This window comes from Salvelinus alpinus, chromosome 19 (assembly GCF_045679555.1).
Source record: "Salvelinus alpinus chromosome 19, SLU_Salpinus.1, whole genome shotgun sequence".
In the NCBI taxonomy this organism is placed as follows: domain Eukaryota; kingdom Metazoa; phylum Chordata; class Actinopteri; order Salmoniformes; family Salmonidae; genus Salvelinus; species Salvelinus alpinus.
In genome coordinates this window covers 9,755,867-9,779,891 of record NC_092104.1, presented here as the reverse complement: position 1 = coordinate 9,779,891, position 24,025 = coordinate 9,755,867, and the positions used below count along the sequence as shown (strand labels likewise).

General features: G+C 45.7%; 1 protein-coding gene across 4 annotated transcripts; it reads right to left on the bottom strand.

Moving 5' to 3' along the window:
- Nucleotides 1-838: 838 nt before the first annotated feature.
- On the bottom strand, nucleotides 839-23,107 carry LOC139544991 (protein transport protein Sec24C). Of its 4 annotated transcripts, XM_071352271.1 has the most exons (20): nucleotides 22,819-23,107; nucleotides 21,036-22,281; nucleotides 19,849-19,958; nucleotides 19,324-19,419; nucleotides 18,126-18,237; nucleotides 17,798-17,925; nucleotides 12,627-12,762; nucleotides 11,840-12,065; nucleotides 11,464-11,655; nucleotides 10,805-10,901; nucleotides 10,586-10,690; nucleotides 10,168-10,335; nucleotides 8,803-8,899; nucleotides 8,003-8,151; nucleotides 7,437-7,575; nucleotides 5,026-5,147; nucleotides 3,466-3,645; nucleotides 2,996-3,193; nucleotides 2,704-2,793; nucleotides 839-2,544 (listed from the first exon to the last, which is right to left on the bottom strand). In XM_071352271.1, exons 2-20 carry the CDS (start codon nucleotides 22,228-22,230, stop codon nucleotides 2,401-2,403), a joined length of 3,684 nt encoding a protein of 1,227 aa, XP_071208372.1. In that variant the 5' UTR covers nucleotides 22,231-22,281; nucleotides 22,819-23,107; the 3' UTR covers nucleotides 839-2,400. The 4 variants fall into 4 exon arrangements, with proteins under 4 accessions (XP_071208372.1, XP_071208373.1, XP_071208375.1 ...); XM_071352272.1 differs by lacking the exons at nucleotides 839-2,544; nucleotides 2,704-2,793; nucleotides 2,996-3,193 and adding an exon at nucleotides 3,934-4,115 and having other exon boundaries at nucleotides 3,508-3,645; XM_071352274.1 differs by lacking the exons at nucleotides 839-2,544; nucleotides 2,704-2,793; nucleotides 2,996-3,193 and adding an exon at nucleotides 3,934-4,097 and having other exon boundaries at nucleotides 3,508-3,645.
- Nucleotides 23,108-24,025: the final 918 nt, after the last annotated feature.

Sequence of the window (24,025 nt, the reverse complement as noted above, 5' to 3'; positions counted from 1 at the left end):
CATAGAGTTGATCAGGCTGTTGATTGTGGCCTGTGGAATGTTGTCCCACTGCTCTTCAATGGCTGTGTGAAGTTGCTGGATATTGAAGGGAACTGAAACACTCTGTTGTACAGGTCGATCCAGAGCATCCCAAACATGCTCAATGGTTGACATGTCTGGTGAGTATGAAGGCCATGGAAGATCTGGGACATGTTCAGCTTCCAGGAATTGTGTTCAGATCCTTGCAACATGGGGCTGTGCATTATCATGCTGAAACATGAGGTGATGGCGGTGGATGAATGGCACGACAATGGGCCTCAGGTTCCATCATGGTATCTCTCTGCATTCAAATTGACATCGATAAAATGCAATTGTGTTCATTGTCCGTAGCTTATGCCTGCCCATACCATAACCCCACCGGCACCATGTGGCACTCAAAACGTTGACATCAGCAAATCGCTCACCCACGACACCATATACATGGCCTGCGGTTGTGAGGCCTGCCAAATTCTCTAAAACGACGTTGGAGGTGGCTTATTGTAGAGAAATGAAAATGCAATTCTCTGGCAACAGCTCTGGTGAACATTCCTTCAGTCAGCATGCCAATTGCACACTCCCTCAAAACTTGAGAAATCTGTGGCATTGTGTTGTGTGACAAAAACTGCACATTTTAGAGTGGCTTTTTATTGTCCCCAGCACAAGGTGCACCTGTGTAAGGATCATGCTGTTTAATCAGCTTCTTGATATGCTACACCTGGCAGGTGGGTGGATTATCTTGGCAAAAGAGAAATGCTCACTAACAGGGATGTAAACAAATTTGTGCACAACATTTGAGAGACATAAGCTTTTTGTACGTATGTGCAATTTTTGGGATCTTTTATTTCAGCTCAGGAAACATGCGACCAACACTTTACATGTTGCATTTATATTTTTGTTCAGTATACAGTACCGGTCAAAAGTTTGGACACACCTACTCATTAAAGGGTTTTTCTTTATTTTTACTATATTGTAGAATATTAGTGAAGACATCAAAACTATGAAATTAAATGTAACACTGGAATGCAAATTTAAAATTAAATACAACTCTATATCTGACATGGTACAGGTGTCTTCTTGTTTTAATCCCATAACCATGTGTGTGAAGTGTATACTGTTTAACACTACCAAGAAACACTCTGTGTGACCCTGATTTAGGTTACTAAATTTAATAACATTTTATATGACTCTGTGCATAAAAGTCATGTTTATTTCAGTAATTTGTTAGTACAGTAGAGGGTTGTACATATGCATACGTTCACGCACACACACAACGCTCACACACACACACACACACAACGCTCACACCACACCACAACACGTGACATGGAGGGATTAGAGTGTTGTCATGGACTAAATGAACATATCAAGTACATCCTTCTGCCTTCATCCAGATGAGAGATGCTGACAGTCAGCTACACTACTAACAGTCAGAGAAAATAACAGTAGTCAACAGTTTACACACACACACACACACACACACACACACACACACACACACACAGCTTTCATGTAAATATGTCAAACATATCTCAAGGCCATCAGATTGTTAAACAGCCATCACTAGCACGGAGAGGCAACTGCCTACCAACAGACTTGATATCATTGGCCACTTTAATACATGGATCACTAGTCACTTTAATAATGCCACTTGACATATTTCGCATTACTCATCTCATATGTATATACTGTATACTGTATCCTTCACTATCTATTCTTTACTATCTATTGCATCTTAGTCGCTCTGTCACTGCTCATCCATATATTTTATATATTCTTATCCCATTCCTTTACTAGATTGTGTGTATTATGTTGTGGAATTTGTTAGATATTAGGTTTTGTTGTGGAATTGTTAGATATTACCTGTTAGATATTACTGCACTGTCAGATCTAGAAGCATTTCGCTACACTCGCAATAACATCTGCTAACCATGTGTATGTGACCAATAACATCTGCTAACCCTGTGTATGTGACCAATAACATCTGTTAACCATGTGTCTGTGACCAATAACATCTGTTAACCCTGTGTATGTGACCAATAACATCTGCTAACCCTGTGTATGTGACCAATAACATCTGCTAACCATGTGTCTGTGACCAATAACATCTGCTAACCAATAACATGTTATTTGATTTGAAAAGTTATTAATACAACGGTCAAACAAATAAGACATGACCATTTGCTGATGCCCTCAAGTATAACAACCAGTTGTGATGTGAATCAGATGTGATCTGTAAAACCCCTGGCCATACTGCTGAAAACACCAGGGTCATGTTCATTAGGCACCAAACAGAAGAAAAGCTGAGTGAAACATGGGAGGGATTAGCTGGACTTGTCCAATAAGAAACCAACGTTTGCGTTTCCAGTTCAAAACATTTTACAACTAACGAACCAACAGTTGTATAGAGTTGACATGGAGGTGGTACAGGAAGTCAGCGTAGCTCGCTCCCCCGTTGGGACTCTTATCTTCTACCAGGAGGCGCTGTAGAGCCTCCTCACAGCTGTCCCCCTGCTTCACCACACGCAGCTGGGGAGAGACGGAGGGGAGCAGGGAGAGAGAGACAGAGAGACACACACAGTCAGTCATATCTAAGATATTAGTCAGAGGTTATTTTGTCATAACTACTTAACTTCCTCTCTCAAACGTTCATGCCAACCCCAAGAAGGAAGTTTTCCAGAGTCTCACCTTGCGAGTATAGTGTGTCTGTGAGTTCAGGGTGTTGATGAGTGACCTCACACTAACAGACAGAGGGTTGTCCAGCACAGGCAGCTTCGTCTGCACAGACACACACAGATACACATATTATAAATACTGTAGATATCGACTTTAAATCAGCAGTGGTCCTTTCACCGCTTTCCACTAATAATGTACGATGTATTCCACTTCCACACGCCCTTATCCTTCACATTCCCTCACTGTCTCCCCTCTCACCCCTCTCCCTCACCCATCCTCCCTTCTTCCCCCCTCCCTCTTTCACCTCTCCAGAGGGTAGTGTGGACAGACAGGTGATGTTGAAGAGTTGGACCAGGGAGGTGTTGGAGACGTTGTGGCCCACCCAGAGTAGCAGAACCAGGGGTCCGTGGACCAGGTAGAGACCTCCATGGTCCAGGCTAGCAGCAGTGCAGCGAACAGCCTCCCCTAGGCTGAGAGGACTGGAGGTATCGCCACCTACTGGCTGGAGGTGGAAGAGACATAGTCCAGTCAGTGTGAGAGAGGGAGGGAGAGTGCTGTGACAGAGAAACTGATGTGGCTATGTATTTCTATCTCAATTATTCCATGTGATGTCGTCACCATCACCATCCACCACCCCCACCATCACTACCATCAACCCCACCACCATCACTACCATCATCCCCTTCACCATCACTACCCCCACCGCCCCCATCACCATCACTACCCCCACCATCACTACCCCCCACCCTCACCATCACCCCCACCACCCCTTACCAGTGGTAGCAGCAGAGGGTAGAAGTGTCCTGCTGTGGTCTTGGTATCCATGGAGACCACTTGACAGCGGAGCTGCAGGCGTTGGTGTACTGAGCTGCGGAGGCCAGGTAGCAGAACTTCACTCTTCCTCAGGCTGTTGAGGTAGACTGGCAGGGTCTTCAGGTACTGGGGTAGGACCAGCTATAGTAAGATACACAAAGAGACAAACACAGTCAACTCAGGCTGTTGAGGTAGACTGGCAGGGTCTTCAGGTACTGGGGTAGGACCAGCTACAGACCCGCGACCCCATTTTGATAGCAAAACAACAGAACCCACTAAGTGAAAAAAGGTTTAAAGTGACTGAAATGCATCAGAAAGGTATTGGAAGTTTGGTTCAGCAGATCATCAGGCAATCATGTTCTAGGATCTTCTGTGTAGAAAATATAACAATCATTGATGATGTTCTTTTCCCCCAGTCTGATTTAGCACCTGGTCTTGTCCACTGTGTTCTACTGAGGCTTGTGGGCCTGGTGGGCCTTGTGGGCCTTGTGGGCCTGGTGGGCCTGGTGGGCCTGGTGGGCCTGGTGGGCCTGGTGGGCCTGGTGGGCCTGGTGGGCCTTGTGGGCCTTGTGGGCCTGGTGGGCCTGGTGGGCCTGGTGGGCCTGGTGGGCCTGGTGGAGGAAAACAGTACAGACATACATGTTCCAGAGAGTCCTATCTTTCAGTGATGAGGTCACAATATTTTGTAGCTTCAACCATTCAAAAGATCGATCCACATTATTAGGAAGAACAGAAACCTCTCTGTTCATTACAACCGTATCTCGCGGTTACAGGAGGTTACTGACGTAACCCCGGTGCTGTGAACAACACGCAACATTTTCTCTCAAGACCCCAAATGGGGTCACGACCCCTAGTTTTGAAAACCCTGAGCTATAGTAAGATACACAAAGAGACTAACACAGTCAACTCAGGTTGTTGAGGTAGACTGGCAGGGTCTTCAGGTACTGGGGACTAAAAGAGAGACATACAGAGAGAAAATCACCTAAGTTAAACCAGGCATAAAGAGCTATTTTTACTGCCTTGATGTTGTTTGAAGTTTTTCCTGCAAACTCTTCATAACCTTTACTAAATGGGAAACTCTTCATAACCTTTACTAAATGGGAAACTCTTCATAACCTTTACTAAATGGGAAACTCTTCATAACCTTTACTAAATGGGAAACTCTTCATAACCTTTACTAAATGGGAAACTCTTCATAACCTTTACTAAATGGGAAACTCTTCATAACCTTTACTAAATGGGAAACTCTTCATAACCTTTACTAAATGGGAAACTCTTCATAACCTTTACTAAATGGGAAACTCTTCATAACCTTTACTAAATGGGAAACTCTTCATAACCTTTACTAAATGGGAAACTCTTCATAACCTTTACTAAATGGGAAACTCTTTTTGTTTGTAGGAAACTAGAGTGGCAATACTGTATGTATGAGGAGCATGATGAAATATCCACAACAACCACATGAGCTCTTGACAGGGAGAAAAGTGCTATTCAAATCCATGATGTCCAATGTCCACTCACCTGTCCTGGGGACACAGAGGAGGCGCTGCAGTGTTTCCTATAGCAGGCCAAGGACTCGGTTACCTCTGTCTGCAGTTCCTCTCTCAGCTCCTGTAGAGGGCGCTCCAACACGGCACAGTACACTGGAGGGGAGAGAGAGAGAGATATACAGTGGGGAGAACAAGTATTTGATACACTGCCGATTTTGCAGGTTTTACCACTTACAAAGCATGTAGAGGTCTGTAATTGTTATCATAGGTATACTTCAACTGTGAGAGACGGAATCTAAAACAAAAATCCAGAAAATCACATTGTATAATTTTTAAGTAATTAATTTGCATTTTATTGCATGACATAAGTATTTGATACATCAGAAAAGCAGAACTTAATATTTGGTACAGAAACCTTTGTTTGCAATTACAGAGATCATACGTTTCCTGTAGTTCTTGACTAGGTTTGCACACACTGCAGCAGGGATTTTGGCCCACTCCTCCCTACAGATCTTCTCCAGATCCTTCAGGTTTCGGGGCTGTCGCTGGGCAATACGGACTTTCAGCTCCCTCCAAAGATTTACTATTGGGTTCAGGTCTGGAGACTGGCTAGGCCACTCCAGGACCTTGAGATGCTTCTTACGGAGCCACTCCTTAGTTGCCATGGCTGTGTGTTTCGTGTCGTTGTCATGCTGGAAGACCCAGCCACGACCCATCTTCAATGCTCTTACTGAGGGAAGGAGGTTGTTGGCCAAGATCTCGCGATACATGGCCCCATCCATCCTCCCCTCAATACGGTGCAGTCGTCCTGTCCCCTTTGCAGAAAAGCATCCCCAAAGAATGATGTTTCCACCTCCATGCTTCACGGTTGGGATGGTGTTCTTGGGGTTGTACTCATACTTCTTCTTCCTCCAAACACGGCGAGTGGAGTTAGACCAAAAAGCTCTATTTTTGTCTCATCAGACCACATGACCTTCTCCCATTCCTCCTCTGGATCATCCAGATGGTCATTGGCAAACTTCAGACGGGCCTGGACATGCACTGGCTTAAGCAGGGGGACCTTGCGTGCGCTGCAGGATTTTAATCCATGACGGCGTAGTCTGTTACTAATGGTTTTCTTTGAGACTGTGGTCCCAGCTCTCTTCAGGTCATTGACCAGGTCCTGCCGTGTAGTTCTGGGCTGATCCCTCACCTTCCTCATGATCATTGATGCCCCACGAGGTGAAATCTTGCATGGAGCCCCAGACCGAGGGTGATTGACCGTCATCTTGAACTTCTTCCATTTTCTAATAATTGCGCCAACAGTTGTTTCCTTCTCACCAAGCTGCTTGCCTATTGTCCTGTAGCCCATCCCAGCCTTGTGCAGGTCTACAATTTTATCCCTGATGTCCTTACACAGCTCTCTGGTCTTGGCCATTGTGGAGAGGTTGGAATCTGTTTGATTGAGTGTGTGGACAGGTGTCTTTTATACAGGTAACGAGTTCAAACAGGTGCAGTTAATACAGGTAATGAGTGGAGAACAGGAGGGCTTCTTAAAGAAAAACTAACAGGTCTGTGAGAGCCGGAATTCTTACTGGTTGGTAGGTGATCAAATACTTATGTCAGGCAATAAAATGCAAATTAATTACTTAAAAATCATACAATGTGATTTTCTGGATTTTTGTTTTAGATTCCTTCTCTCACAGTTGAAGTGTACCTATGATAAAAATTACAGACCTCTACATGCTTTGTAAGTAGGAAAACCTTCAAAATCGGCAGTGTATCAAATACTTGTTCTCCCCACTGTATATTGGCCATCAGGAAGAAATATAGGGCAGTGTTCAGGCAGTGTCCTAAACATGATATATTAACTCAGAACTTTCTGATAGAGATGAACAGTTAAAAACAGAACCAGCTAGGACTGGTTAGAAGGGTTCCTCTACTTTACCCCTATCCAATGGGTACACTTCTTATCTATGTAATATGTAATTATCAGTCACTTCCTACAGTAAGTCTTCTAGACTGGAGACGTCCCTTTACTCTTCTTGCAGTAGAAGGTTAAGGTTAGGGTTAAGGTTAGGGTTAAGGTTAGGGTTAATGTTAGGGTTAAGGTTAGGATTAAGGTTAGGATTAAGGTTAGGGTTAATGTTAGGATTAAGGTTAGGATTAAGGTTAGGATTAAGGTTAGGGTTAAGGTTAGGGTTAAGGTTAGGATTAAGGTTAGGATTAAGGTTAGGATTAAGGTAAGGGTTAATGTTAGGGTTAAGGTAAGGGTTAATGTTAAGGTTAGGGTTAGGATTAAGGTTAGGATTAAGGTTAAGGTTAGGGTTAAGGTAAGGGTTAAGGTTAGGGTTAGGGTTAAGGTTAAGGTTAAGGTAAGGGTTAGGGTTAAGGTTAGGGTTAGGGTTAAGGTTAAGGTAAGGGTTAAGGTAAAGGTTAGGGTTAGTCAGTGAGTGATCTTACTCTTCTTGCAGTAGAAGGTGAGCAGAGTCTGGGCCTGGCAGTTACAGAAGGTGTCCAGTAGGTGGTGTGAGCAGCACAGAGACAGACTGTGGACCCTGGTCCTCCTCTCTCCCTGCTGGCTGGTGTAGGACAGGACGGTCTTAGGAGAGAATGAAAGGGTAACAATATCATCAACATGTAGTAAAGCTTCATATCTTGGCAAAGACATAATACAACAGTGTTGACAAATACAATTTACATGTTACAGTATTCTGACCTTATGACCTGTCTTTCTAGACTATTTACATGTTACAGTATTCTGACCTTATGACCTGTCTTTCTAGACTATTGACATGCTACAGTATTCTGACCTTATGACCTGTCTTTCTAGACTATTTACATGTTACAGTATTCTGACCTTATGACCTGTCTTTCTAGACTATTTACATGTTACAGTATTCTGACCTTATGACCTGTCTTTCTAGACTATTGACATGTTACAGTATTCTGACCTTATGACCTGTCTTTCTAGACTATTTTAGATCAGCAACTGTCACAAAGTGCTTCTACAGTAAAACTCCACCTACCTGTACGACCACGCCCCTCTTTTCGTCCAGAGCTCTGCTGTGTGTTAACTCAACGGCCAGTGTCGTCCGCCAATCAAGGGTTGCCATGGCGACGTGGGCGGGGTTGGGCCCGGGGACGAACGAGCCATAACACCCTGACACGCGCAGATCTGGAGAGAGAGAGAGATTAATAACTAACAGTCAGAACACATGTCTTTCATCACGTTGTCTTGAGAGAGAGAGAGAGAGCGAGCGACACAGACAGAGACAGACAGACAGACAGACAGACAGACAGACAGACAGACAGACAGACAGACAGACAGACATATGGAATGAGAGAGAGAGAGAGAGACAGATGGAAGGAGAGAGAGAGAGAGAGAGAGAAAGAGAGAGAGAGAGACAGACAGACAGAGGGAAGGAGAGAGAGAGAGAGAGAGACAGACATACAGATGGAAGGAGAGAGAGACAGAGAGAGAGAGAGACAGACAGATGGAAGGAGAGAGAGAGAGAGAGAGAGACAGAGAGAGAGAGAGACAGACAGATGGAAGGAGAGAGAGAGAGAGAGAGAGACAGAGACAGACAGAGGGAAAGAGAAAGAGAGACAGAGAGAGAGAGACAGAGACAGACAGAGGGAAGGAGAGAGAGAGAGAGAGAGAGAGAGAGAGAGAGAGAGAGAGAGAGAGAGAGAGAGAGAGAGAGAGAGAGAGAGAGAGAGAGAGAGAGAGAGAGAGAGAGAGACAGACAGACAGACAGATGGAAGGAGAGAGAGAGAGAGAGAGAGAGACAGAGACAGACAGAGGGAAGGAGAGATCTGGTCTTACCTTTACTGACATGTACCCTGAGTGTGGCCCTATAGCCCGTCTCTGTCTCTACAGTCCTCCTCAGGTCACAACTGAAACGCTCCCTGTCCAACTCTCCCTGGAACATCAGTTAGATGTTGAATTAGAATTGTTCACCCCAAACTAAGGGTGTTTTCACATATGAAATTCTGTTCACTTGTTCGGTTTCCTGAAGCGTTTGTTGAGAATTCTACAAATATGTTTTGCTTTCACAAGACCTGTGACGTTAGCAAGCTATCTTGTTTACAATGGGCAAAAGGTTCCAAGCGATTCACGCTGCTGCGTCACAATACCTGGTACTTTGGTCCTGGATCTTAGTGCTTCACCACATAGTGCTGAAGCGCGTAGCACGTACAAATCATCTGTCCTCGGTTGCAACACTCACTACTGGGTTCCAAACTGCCTCTGGAAGCAACTTCAGCACAAGAACTGTTCGTCGGGAGCTTCATGAAATGAGTTTCCATGGCCAAGCAGCCGCGCACAAGCCTAAGATCACCATGCGCAATGCCAAGCGTCAGCTGGAGTGGTGTAAAGCTCGCCGCCATTGGACTCTGGAGCTGTGGAAACGAGTTCTCTAGAGTGATGAATCACGCTTCACCATCTGGCAATCCAACGGACTAATCTGGGTTTGGCGGATGCCAGGAGAACGCTACCTGCCTGAATGCATAGTGCCAACTGTAAAGTTTGGTGGATGACGAATAATGGTCTGGGGCTGTTTATCATGGTTCGGGCCCCTTAGTTCCAGTGAAGGGAAATCTTAATGCTACAGCATACAATGCCATTCTAGACCATTCTGTGCTTCCAACTTTGTGGCAACAGTTTGGGGAAGAGTTTTGACAATGCCTCCGTGCACAAAGTGAGGTTCATACAGAAATAGTTTGTCGATATCGGTGTGGAACGAATTGGAACGTCGACTGCGAGCCAGGCCTAATCGCCCAACATCAGTGCCGACCTCACGAATGTTCTTGTGGCTGAATGGAAGCAAGTCCCCGCAGCAATGTTCCAACATCTAGTGGAAAGCCTTCCCAGAAGAGTGGAGGCTGTTATAGCAGCAAAGGGGGGACCAACTCCATATTAATGCCCATGATTTTGGAATGAGATGTTCGACGAGCAGGTGTCCACATACCGTTGGTCATGTAGTGTATGGGAAAGCGCCCTAAGGTCATGTCATGATATTCCACATTAGAAATGAATGGCAGCAGTGTTTAGATAAAACATTTTTTCCATGAACAGTGTTTATACATACGTTAATGCTTATGTCTAATTAGTGGGGTTCTTTTTAATTACTCCATCTCAAGTGTTTAGCCACATGTAGCATTCCTGCATTCCTAATCTCTGGTCTGCTACCTGGAGACTGTGGTAGCAGTGCAGCTCTCCACCTGTCAGGTAAGGAACATGTCCCGGCCAAGCCCCGCCCACATCCTGCTGGGAGAACACAAACAGGTGCACGCCACAGCCCTGACTGACACACTCCTTAGCCAATGAGACAGCAGGGTCCGGAGGCTGAAACAGAGACTGGGATACAAAACAGAGAGAGAGAAGAAACGGTTAAATTACTAATTACTGAATGAGAGTGTGTGTGTGTGTGTGTGTGTGTGTGTGTGTGTGTGTGTGTGTGTGTGTGTGTGTGTGTGTGTGTGTGTGTGTGTGTGTGTGTGTGTGTGTGTGTGTGTGTGCGTGTGTGTGCGTGTGTGTGTGTGTGTTTACCTTTGGTTTGTTGGAGCTGAAGAAGCCAGAGGAGTTGAGTGTGTGTGTGTGTGTTTACCTTTGGTTTGTTAGAGCTGAAGAAGCCAGAGGAGTTGTGTGTGTGTGTTCCCTCGGTGAAGGGAGCAGTTTGGAAGACCAGCAGCTTGCCAGGACAACCCACCTCCTGCAGGGTGAGAAGAGAAGCCCTGTGTTATATCTCTACTACTGAGTTTTCACTGGACAATTCTACACTCTTCTTCAGAGTTGGTGTGTGTGTGTGTTAGATAGAGGTTCTGACCTGTAGAAGGGCCAGTCCAGCCTTGACAGGCAGCTCCAGGAGAACTCCACTGGCCTCCTCAAACTCTGCACTGAACAGAGGGATACGCTGCAGGACACTACACAACACAGAGAGGAAAGGTTGACTTTAAAAAATCATTGTGTGCATTAAGGGAAGCCTTTCTAGTATTACAGCCAAGTTAATCATTTTCTGCAGGGTTAGAATTCTATATTGACACTTTGTCTGGACTGATGTCAACATCCGGAATGCTTATTGGCAATCGCAGATTTGTCCTGAGTGTGCCTAGCTAGTATACGCAGTAGGCAGACACACATACTTGACTGCCCAAGCTATGTCTTCATACTATACTGTACACTCTTAGAACAAATGGTTCCAAAATGGTTCTTCAGCTGCCCCCATAGGAGAACCATTTTTGGTTCCAGGTAGAACGCTTTTTGGTTCCAGGTAGAACCCTTTTTGGTTCCAGGTAAAAGTATTTCTGGTTCCAGGTAAAAGCATTTTGGTTCCAGGTAAAAGCCTTAATGGTTCCAGGTAAAAGCATTTTGGGTTCCATGTAGAGCCAAAAAAGGGTTCTTCAAAGGGTTCTCACATGGGGACAGCCGAAGAACCATTTTAGGATCAAGATAGCACTTTTTTATTTTTAAGAGTGTCGAACCTACCTGTTGATACTGTCTATGCAGTCTTTGAGTGGAACCAGAAGCCCCTCCCTCACAGGAAGCTGCAGGTCCTCTGTCTCCGTGACGACCAGCATGTGTGGGCGGGACAGGGCAGGGCTGAGGTCATAGAGGTGGATCCGGCTGTCATAGGTCATCAACCCCACACGGACATCTGACTGGAATGCACCTTCCTCCCTTAAACAAACCGAGAGGGATCTCACTAAGTATGATGTTGTGTGTGTGTGTGTGTGTGTGTGTGTGTGTGTGTGTGTGTGTGTGTGTGTGTGTGTGTGTGTGTGTGTGTGTGTGTGTGTGTGTGTGTGTGTGTGTGTGTGTGTGTGTGTGTGTGTGTGTGTGTGTGTGTGTGTGTGTGTTTTACCTATTTAGTGATGTGAGTAGAGCACGTAGCTGCTGACTAATGAGCTCCAGGTGTCCTCCTCTCAGAGCTGCAGCAGACACATCCAGAGCCAGGAGCAACACAGCATCAGGCACATCCTGTTGACTGTCCAGTATCTCATAGGAGCCCAGACTGAGCTCAGGTCTCTGCTCTCGGTCCACTCTGTTCCCCTCTACTCCCTGTGTTGGCTGGTAATGCTGCCATCCAACTGAGAGACAGAGGGAGAGACAGAGGGAGAGAGAGGGAGAGACAGAGGGAGAGACAGGGGGAGAGACAGGGAGAGAGACAGGGGAGGGGGAGAGAGTGAGAGAGACAGGGGAGGGGGAGAGAGCGAGAGAGACAGGGGAGGGAGAGAGAGCGAGAGAGACAGTGGAGGGAGAGAGAGCGAGAGAGAGAGACAGGGGAGGGAGAGAGAGCGAGAGAGAGAGACAGGGGAGGGAGAGAGAGTAAAAGGATAACGATTAGGAGGGAGAGACAGAGGGAGAGACAGAGGGAGAGACAGACAGGGGAGGGGGAGAGAGCGACAGAGACAGGGGAGGGGGAGAGAGCGAGAGAGACAGGGGAGGGGGAGAGAGCGAGAGAGACAGGGGAGGGAGAAAGAGTAAAAGGATAACGATTAGGAGGGAGAGGCAGAGAGTAAAGACGGACAGAAACAGAGGGAACATGAGTTATGTAAAGGAGAATAAGAGAAAGGGCAGGGAGACAACAAGTGCTGTGTTCCAGGCTGAGAAGAGAACAGAAGACATTGAGCAGGATAAATGTATCTTACCTTCACGGAGTTTCCCACAGAATGGGCAGTAGAATCTCTGTCCACAGTCCTGCCATCCCATAGCTGAACACATGTAAGCCCCACACTCCCCACAGCCCTTTACAGTGTCTGCCTCCATACACACAGACAGGGGGCGCTGGAGAGCACAAAACAACCAGGGTAAGGAACAGGGTTCACAAGCTAGACAGACTCCAGTTGTTCTCTATTCTAAATATAGTGATGGCTTAACTCCTATTTTGTTATCAATAGTTCCCACCAGCCCTTTCTTGTATTTAATGTATTTGTATTTTTCGTGAGACTAGCCTGGTGCCACTCTCTGATTCAGAGGGGTTGGGTTAACACTTGAACCGCCACGTTTCATTTTGTAAAAAAAATATATATATATATATATATATATATATATACATTTCCCACTACTCATTTGTCAGAATGTCGAAATCATTGTCGAGCCTTTTTACCTGTTTTTTTTTCACACCTATTAACTTAATCCACTAAGACAATGTTCTGTAGGACGTTGGTACCCAGCCAGGCACCAAGACAATGTTCTGTAGGACGTTGGTACCCAGCCAGGCACCAAGACAATGTTCTGTAGGACGTTGGTACCCAGCCAGGCACCAAGACAATGTTCTGTAGGACGTTGGTACCCAGCCAGGCACCAAGACAATGTGCTGTAGGACGTTGGTACCCAGACAGGCACCAAGACAATGTTCTGTAGGACGTTGGTACCCAGCCAGGCACCAAGACAATGTTCTGTAGGACGTTGGTACCCAGCCAGGCACCAAGACAATGTTCTGTAGGACGTTGGTACCCAGCCAGGCACCAAGACAATGTGCTGTAGGACGTTGGTACCCAGCCAGGCACCAAGACAATGTTCTGTAGGACGTTGGTACCCAGCCAGGCACCAAGTTATAGTAAATAAAACGGTCCCATAACAGCTTCTTTTTATAAAGAAAAGCGTAAAGAGAAAGGTATCATCCTCCAAGGCGTGCGGTCAAATGATGTGCTGCTGATAACGAGGCATAACACAAACTCCTCATTACACTATTGTCTTTCTTAATGAAATCAACCTCTTCAACCTCCTCATCATTCAGTTAGGCTGGGTACCAACGTCCTACAGCACATTGTCTTGGTGATCAGATTCAACACATGACCACTCCACTGTCCCTGCGTTCAGCACATGACCACTCCACATTCAGCACATGACCAATCCACATTCAGCACATGACCACTCCACTGTCCCTGCATTCAGTACATGACCACTCCACTGTCCCTGCATTCAGTACATGACCACTCCACTGTCCCTGCATTCAGCACATGACCACTCCACTGTCCCTGCATTCAGCACATGACCACTCCACTGTCCCTGTATTCAGCACATGACCACTCCACTGACCCTGCATTCAGCACATGACCACTCCACTGTCCATACATTCAGTACATGACCACTCCACTGTCCCTGCATTCAGCACATGACCACTCCACTGTCCCTGCATTCAGCACATGACCACTCCACTGTCCCTGCGTTCAGTACATGACCACTCCACTGTCCCTGCATTCAGCACATGACCACTCCACTGTCCATACATTCAGCACATGACCACTCCACTGTCCCTGCATTCAGCACATGACCCACTGTCCCTGCATTCAGCACATGACCACTCCACTGTCCCTGCATTCAGCACATGACCACTCCACTGTCCCTGCATTCAGCACATGACCACTCTACTGTCCCTGCATTCAGTACATGACCACTCCACTGTTCCTGCATTCAGCACATGACCACTCCACTGTCCATACATTCAGCACATGACCCCTCCACTCTCCCTGCATTCAGCACATGACCACTCCACTGTCCCTGCGTTCAGTACATGACCACTCCACTGTCCCTGCATTCAGCACATGACCACTCCACTGTCCCTGCATTCAGCACATGACCCACTGTCCCTGCATTCAGCACATGACCACTCCACTGTCCCTGCATTCAGCACATGACCACTCCACTGTCCCTGCATTCAGCACATGACCCACTCTCCCTGCATTCAGCACATGACCACTCCACTGTCCCTGCATTCAGCACATGACCACTCCACTGTCCCTGCATTCAGCACATGACCCACTGTCCCTGCATTCAGCACATGACCACTCCACTGTCCCTGCATTCAGCACATGACCCACTCTCCCTGCATTCAGCACATGACCACTCCACTGTCCCTGCATTCAGCACATGACCACTCCACTGTCCCTGCATTCAGCACATGACCCACTCTCCCTGCATTCAGCACATGACCACTCCACTGTCCCTGCATTCAGCACATGACCACTCCACTGTCCCTGCATTCAGCACATGACCCACTCTCCCTGCATTCAGCACATGACCACTCCACTGTCCCTGCATTCAGCACATGACCCACTGTCCCTGCATTCAGCACATGACCACTCCACTGTCCCTGCATTCAGCACATGACCACTCCACTGTCCCTGCATTCAGCACATGACCCACTCTCCCTGCATTCAGCACATGACCACTCCACTGTCCCTGCATTCAGCACATGACCACTCCACTGTCCCTGCATTCAGCACATGACCCACTGTCCCTGCATTCAGCACATGACCACTCCACTGTCCCTGCATCCAGCACATGACCCACTGTCCCTGCATTCAGCACATGACCACTCCACTGTCCCTGCATTCAGTACATGACCACTCCACTGTCCCTGCATTCAGCACATGACCCACTGTCCCTGCATTCAGCACATGACCACTCCACTGTCCCTGCATTCAGTACATGACCACTCCACTGTCCCTGCATTCAGCACATGACCACTCCACTGTCCCTGCATTCAGCACATGACCACTCCACTGTCCCTGTATTCAGCACATGACCACTCCACTGTCCCTGCATTCAGCACATGACCACTCCACTGTCCCTGCATTCAGCACATGACCACTCCACTGTCCCTGCATTCAGCACATGACCAACTGTCCCTGCATTCAGCACATGACCACTCCACTGTCCCTGCATTCAGCACATGACCACTCCACTGTCCCTGCATTCAGCACATGACCCACTGTCCCTGCATTCAGCACATGACCACTCCACTGTCCCTTCATTCAGCACATGACCACTCCACTGTCCCTGCATTCAGCACATGACCCACTGTCCCTGCATTCAGCACATGACCACTCCACTGTCCCTGCATTCAGTACATGACCACTCCACTGTCCCTGCATTCAACACATGACCACTCCACTGTCCCTGCATTCAGTACATGACCACTCCACTGTCCCTGCATTCAACACATGACCACTCCACTGTCCCTGCATTCAACACATGACCACTCCACTGTCCCTGCATTCAACACATGACCACTCCACTGTCCCTGCATTCAGCACATGACCACTCCACTGTCCCTGCATTCAGTACATGACCACTCCACTGTCCATGCATTCAACACATGACCACTCCACTGTCCCTGTATTCAACACATGACCACTCCACTGTCCCTGTATTCAGCACATGACCACTCCACTGTCCCTGCATTCAGCACATGACCACTCCACTGTCCATGCATTCAGTACATGACCACTCCACTGTCCATGCATTCAACACATGACCACTCCACTGTCCCTGCATTCAGTACATGACCACTCCACTGTCCATGCATTCAACACATGACCACTCCACTGTCCCTGCATTCAGCACATGACCACTCCACTGTCCCTGTATTCAGCACATGACCACTCCACTGTCCCTGCATTCAGCACATGACCACTCCACTGTCCCTGCATTCAGCACATGACCACTCCACTGTCCCTGCATTCAGCACATGACCACTCCACTGTCCCTGCATTCAGCACATGACCACTCCACTGTCCCTGCATTCAGTACATGACCACTCCACTGTCCCTGCATTCAGCACATGACCCACTGTCCCTACATTCAGCACATGACCACTCACGCAGCAGCATTGCTCTGGCTACAAAGCAAAAACTAGTAACATAATAAACTTAAAATATGCTGTTTATTTATGCAATTCATCCTTTACAATTGTTGATGCACCGGTGCTTTTTTAAGGAATACAGTCAATCATTTGGCTGGTTATACTATTATCATTTGGCTGGTTATACTATTATCATTTGGCTGGTTATACTATTATCATTTGGCTGGTTATACTATTATCATTTGGCTGGTTATACTATTATCATTTGGCTGGTTATACTATTATCATTTGGCTGGTTATACTATTATCATTTGGCTGGTTATACTATTATCATTTGGCTGGTTATACTATTATCATTTGGCTGGTTATACTATTATCATTTTATGTTTTTGTTTCTACTTTGTCAAAAGAAGCTGGAACTGTATGAATGACTAATTATTTAACCTTTATTTAACTAGACAAGTCAGTTAAGAACAAATTCTTATTTACAATGACGGCCTACACCGGGAACAGCGGGTTAACTGCCTTGTTCAGGGGCAGAACAACAGATTTATACCTTGTACCAGGGATTTGATCTTGCAACCTTGCGGTTACTAGCCCAACGCTCTAACCACTAGGCTACCCTGCCGCCCCGCTATAACTCTTATTACTAATCAAATCTACAAATCAAGTTGATCGAATGGTTTACACTGTCATGTTTTTATCAGAAGGGAAACTAAAATAGGCTATAGGCCTACATTTTTGTTGTAGGACTTTGCAGAATTATACAAAACATATCCTTGACTCTATCTGAACAAATAACTATTGTTGTTGTCTATTTTTATTGGTGTATTTCCGCTAACATTTCTTCATGCAATTAATTATTTACAATAGTTTATGCACTATTTATCAAGCGTTGGTGCTTCTGTTTGCTTCTGGTTGATATGCATCTGATGTGTATGCTAAAGGGGACGCCCGACAACGAGCTCTAGCGGGTACATATAGGCTGAAACGCCAGGCGGTTCTAGTGTTAAATGCAAAAGACACATTTCAGTTGTACAACTGGCAAGGTATCCCTCTTTCCCTTTCCCTTCCAGATCTGTTTGTGTTGTACAGCCAACTCCAATGGTCGCTATTATGGCATAACAACAACCATATGGTCGTTATAGCCTATAGTAGCTGGCTATACAGCACAATTAGATCTGGGACCAGGCTGTAAGAGGCTATAACTGTGATAATACAGGTTAGTACCTCTCCTGTGTGTAGCTTAGCCAGAGGGGTGACTAGGGCCCCCAGGGGTAGGTGGCTCTGGAGGGCTGTCTGGCCCTCACACGGAACGCAGTAGGAGGTAGAAAGGATGAACCGAGGACTGCAGTTACCTAGGGACACAGAGAGAGACAACCACAGACCTGGTCTGCTGCCAAAGCGTACACGCTCACACAGGGGCTGGGTGATAGGCTACATTGATATAATTATAACTATAGCTACAATAAAATGTTCTATTTTTTTGTCTTATTTATAAAATATATGTTTATTTATGTCAATATTATACAGAATTGCTGTATTGCCTGTGGCCTACCTCTGTCCTCCACGACAAAGTCTGTGGTAGCCAGCGGAGGTAGAGAGGAGATGGGTTCAGACACAAACACCTTCCCCTCCCACGCTGTCCTGTCCTCCTCCATCACACGCACCTGTGAGAGAAAGAGAGAGGAGAGAAAGAGAGGAGAGATGGAGAAAGAGAGAGAGGAGAGAAAGAGAGTAGAGAGAGAGGAGAGAAAGAGAGACAGAAAGAGAGAGAGAAAGAGAGAGAGAGAGAGAGAGAGAGAGAGAGAGAGAGAGAGAGATGGGTCATTAGCAACTAGTCCATTTCCTCAGTGAAAACAATGCACTGAGCAAATGTCAAATTGGCTTTTTACCAAATTACCATAAGACAGACCACGTATTCACCCTAAACACCCTAATTCACAAACAAACCAGAACAAAGGCAAAGTCGTCTCATGCTTTGTTGATTTCAAAAAAGCTTTTGACTCAATTTGGCATGAGGGTCTGCTATACAAATTGATGGAAAGTGGTGTTGGAGGAAAAACATACATTATAAAATCCATGTACACAAAAGAGTGTGTGGTTAAAATTGGCAAAAAACACACATTTCTTTCCACAGGGCCGTGGGGTGAGACAGGGATGCAGCTTAAGCCCCACCCTCTTCAACATTTATTTTATTTTACTTTTGTTTATTGTCTACTTCACTTGCTTTGGCAATGTTAACTTATGTTTCCCATGCCAATAAAGCCCTTAAACTGTAATAGAATTGAATTGAGAGAGGAGAGAGAGAGGATAGAAAGTAAGAGGAGATAAAGAGAGAGGAGAGAAAGAGAAAGGACAGAGAGATAAGACAAATATAGAGAAAAAGAGAGAGGGGGATGAGAGAGAGGAGAGAAAGAGAGAGAAGAGAAAGAGAGAGAAGAGAAAGAGAGATAGAGGAGACAGAGAGGAGATAGAGAGAGAAGAGAAAGAGAGAGAATAGAAAGAGATAGAAGAGAAAGAGAGAGAAGAGGAGACAGAGAGGAGATAGAGAGAGAAGAGATAGAGAGAGAAGAGAAAGAGAGAGAAGAGAAAGAGAGAGAAGAGAAAGCGAGAGAAGAGAAAGAGAGAGAAGAGAGGAGAGAAAGGAGAAGAGAGAAAGAGAGGAGAGAGAGAAGCAGTTGTGCAGTGTCTTCAGTGGGTGAAACATAGTGAGAGAGGAGGATGACGTCTAGAGGAAGAGAAGGGACACTTACAGCGCTGGGTAGAAGCTGAGGGTGTAGGCCATAGCGTGACTCTGAGATAGGTGAGCTGGGACCGGACACCCCACTGTCCCCCAGAGACGGACAGGACTGGACACGGACAAACAGAAAGAGAGAGACACCAGGACAGATTAGTCCCTTCTAGTATGCAGAGACACACTAGTATAACAACGTTATAATTAAGCAATAAGGCCTGAGGTGGTGTGGTATATGGCCAGTATACCACGGCTAAGGGCTCTTCTTAAGCACGACGCAACGCGGAGTGCCTGGATACAGCCCTTAGCCATGGTATATTGGCCATAGGTGCCTTATTGCTATTATAAACTGGTTACCAATGTAATTAGAGCAATAAAAATAAATGTTTTGCCATACCCGTGGTATACGGTTTGATATATCACGACTGTCAGCCAATCAGAATTCAGGGTTTGAACCACCCAGTTTATAATCAGTAATAATGACACACTAATGATGTGAGCGTCTGTTACTACACGTTGTTGTTAATATGGTCTGTTTTCTTACCGGTTGCATGGTGGTACCCTCCTGTACAGGTTGCATGGTTGTACCCTCCTGTACAGGTTGCATGGTGGTACCCTCCTGATGCGAGGTGGCACCAGGCTTGTACATTACACCTGAGAGACAGAGAGAAGTCAGGAACAACATACTACAACACTGACTCTTGTTTACGTGTTAGTGTATAGCTTACCACTGTGACTCTGTTTGCGTGTTAGTGTATAGCTTACCACTGTGACTCTGTTTGCGTGTTAGTGTATAGCTTACCACTGTGACTCTGTTTGCGTGTTAGTGTATAGCTTACCACTGTGACTCTGTTTGCGTGTTAGTGTATAGCTTACCACTGTGACTCTGTTTACGTGTTAGTGTATAGCTTACCACTGTGACTCTGTTTACGTGTTAGTGTATAGCTTACCACTGTGACTCTGTTTACGTGTTAGTGTATAGCTTACCACTGTGACTCTTGTTTGCGTGTTAGTGTATAGCTTACCCCTGTGACTCTGTTTACGTGTTAGTGTATAGCTTACCACTGTGACTCTTGTTTGCGTGTTAGTGTATAGCTTACCACTGTGACTCTGTTTACGTGTTAGTGTATAGCTTACCACTGTGACTCTGTTTACGTGTTAGTGTATAGCTTACCACTGTGACTCTGTTTACGTGTTAGTGTATAGCTTACCACTGTGACTCTGTTTGCGTGTTAGTGTATAGCTTACCACTGTGACTCTGTTTGCGTGTTAGTGTATAGCTTACCACTGTGACTCTGTTTGCGTGTTAGTGTATAGCTTACCACTGTGACTCTGTTTACGTGTTAGTGTATAGCTTACCCCTGTGACTCTGTTTACGTGTTAGTGTATAGCTTACCACTGTGACTCTGTTTGCGTGTTAGTGTATAGCTTACCACTGTGACTCTGTTTGCGTGTTAGTGTATAGCTTACCACTGTGACTCTGTTTGCGTGTTAGTGTATAGCTTACCACTGTGACTCTGTTTACGTGTTAGTGTATAGCTTACCACTGTGACTCTGTTTACGTGTTAGTGTATAGCTTACCACTGTGACTCTTGTTTGCGTGTTAGTGTATAGCTTACCACTGTGACTCTTGTTTGCGTGTTAGTGTATAGCTTACCCCTGTGACTCTGTTTACGTGTTAGTGTATAGCTTACCACTGTGACTCTGTTTACGTGTTAGTGTATAGCTTACCACTGTGACTATAGTGTTGCTGAGGCAGGGCCCATTGAGGTTGCTGCTGGACTGGTGAGGTGAGTTGTGGAGGATACGGGTGTGAACAATGTTGGTCCTGGCTCCCACATGGTGACATGGCTGAAAAACTGCTGTTGGGAGGTCCTTGGTTTGGTCTTGTCAACATCACCGGAGGGCCATTCACAAAGCCTTGGTTTGGACTTGTCAATGTAACCGGAGGCCCATTCACAAAGCCTTGGTTTGGACTTGTCAATGTCACCGGAGGCCCATTCACAAAGCCTTGGTTTGGAATTGTCAATGTAACCGGAGGCCCATTCACAAAGCCTTTGTTTGGACTTGTCAACGTCACTGCAGGGCCATTCACAAAGCCTTGGTTTGGACTTGTCAACGTCACCGGAGGCCCATTCACAAAGCCTTGGTTTGGACTTGTCAACGTCACCGGAGGCCCATTCACAAAGCCTTGGTTTGGACTTGTCAACGTCACCGGAGGCCCATTCACAAAGCCTTGGTTTGGACTTGTCAATGTCACCGGAGGCCCATTCACAAAGCCTTGGTTTGGACTTGTCAATGTCACCGGAGGCCCATTCACAAAGCCTTGGTTTGGACTTGTCAACGTCACCGGAGGCCCATTCACAAAGCCTTGGTTTGGACTTGTCAATGTCACCGGGGGGCCATTCACAAAGCCTTGGTTTGCATACGGATATGGAGGATATGGAGGAGAGGAAGAGACTGGAGGAGAGACAGTATTCTGGGGACCCTGGTTTGAAGACGGTATCGTGGATGGAGGCCCGCTAGCTGGCGGTCCTTGTTTCAGAGGGAGGAGTGTTGATGGTGGAGGGATGTTGTAGGAGATATAAGGACCCAGGTGTACATGTGGTATGTGAGGCTCTTCATTCAGACATGGTATAAGAGCTGAAGGTGATTGGTTCCTAAATGGGGGCGTAGGAAGACTGCTGACACCGCCCAGGTGTGAGTACTGTAACTGAACCATGGACTGAGGGATGTTATTAGAGGGGTTCTGGTGTGAGGCTGGGCCCAGGTTCAGACCCTGTAAGCTGGGTAGAGGGTCACTGGAGAGTCCTTGGGCAGCGGAACATCCAAGACCGGTCGGGGGTGTGGTTGCTGACCAGCCATTATGACACACCCCGGGCTGCCCGCCATCTCCGTAGCTCTGATTGGCAGCTGGATTGTCCATCTTCTCCCATGCTAGTCTGTGATTGGATGTATGTCACCTTGGAGGAGGGTCCTGGTACAATGCAATGAATAATGGATGAGAAACAGGTACATTACTGATTGACTAGTCATCTCATGATCATCTTCCCAATACAGAATACTAAACATTATCACCATCAACTCTAAAGTCACAGAGACACAGAGATAATGATACCAGGGTTTCAGAAAAATATGTTTTTGTGATTCAAGGTATTGAACAAGCATTATGACAATGCCTTAATGCACTGATCGACTGGGACCAAAAAACCTGACATATAGCTATCATAACATACATAGATCGGATAGGACAGAATTAACTTTATTGTCCCAAATTGTCTTAGACACACAGCACTGCTGTATACAAAATAGACACTGTACATTACACACTAGACACAATACATAGATTGCACGTTACCCTTACCATCATACACTTATCATATAGCCACATACATAATACTTTACATATTCCCTTAGTCTGTCAGTGACGTACTAATTAACACAACTCAGAAACATATTCATTGGCATGCATGGTATTCATAATGAAATATATAATTTAAATATTTCACCGCACCTTAGACATCGGTTGAAAAGGCTTTAGCTCTTACGTCAACACCGCAATGGCTCGTGCAAACCTGCCTCAAGTCTTCCGGATATCCTACCGCTGTCAATGTGACAGCGCCTGATATTTAGACCGCAAACCATGTATTCGTTGATTAATTGCCACCCGGTATTCCAGGTGATGGATATGACATGAATGATATGTTCTGCGTTTGAAAATAATGTTCCGATTAGGATTTACATTGTAATTTGATGATCAGTTAAAATGAAGCGGTACAGGAAACGCAGAGCGCCCTCCCACATTTGACCTACGCTTTTATCACGTATTTTACGCAGGAATTGCGTAGCCAACGTTAAAATATTCAACACTAGATGGCGGAAACGGGAAACAAATGGGAATTTGCTACGGTCAATTTCACTGGGTTTAATAGTACCATATATATTATGGGGGGGAATTAATGCTATGTAATACAAATCTATTGAAGATTTTTGTTTTTTGCATTTTTGGTAGTGCCATAACCCTTCAGGTGCTTTAGAAGTAGTAGCACACGTGGCTGCCCATGTGCTACAATGCAATGGATATCCTGCTTTGCAAATTAAGTAGTTAATAAAAAATAATTTCCATACCATGTCATTTTTTGCTTGTCATTTTTTTGTCTGACCTACCATGTTTCCCAGTTGAGATCACCTTTGACAGGAGCCATTTCTTAGTGGTTGTGTCCTTGTTTACTACTTAACCCTTAAACCAACAGGCCCCGTAGGAACGCTGAATAACTGAATACTGAAGAACCCTCCACTCCACAACCACAGCTCTTCCCTCCTTCAGTTGAGGAATAAGTAATGAAGAGATTTCTCCTAAATGGCACCCTATTCCCTATTTAGTGCACTACTTTTAACCAGGGCCTATAGGGCACACCCTATTTCCTATTTAGTGCACTACTTTTAACCAGGGCATATAGGGCACACCCTATTTCCTATTTAGTGCACTACTTTTAACCAGGGCCTATAGGGCACACCCTATTTCCTACTACAGTGCATTTGGAAAGTTTTCAGACCCCTTCATTTTTTACACGTTTTCTTACGTTACAGCCTTATTGATTAAATTGATTAAATCGTTTTTTCCCCCCTCATCAATCTACACACAATACCACATAATGACAAAGAAAAAACAGGTTTCTATATATTTTTCAAATTTAGAAGAAAAAAAAACAGAAAAAGAT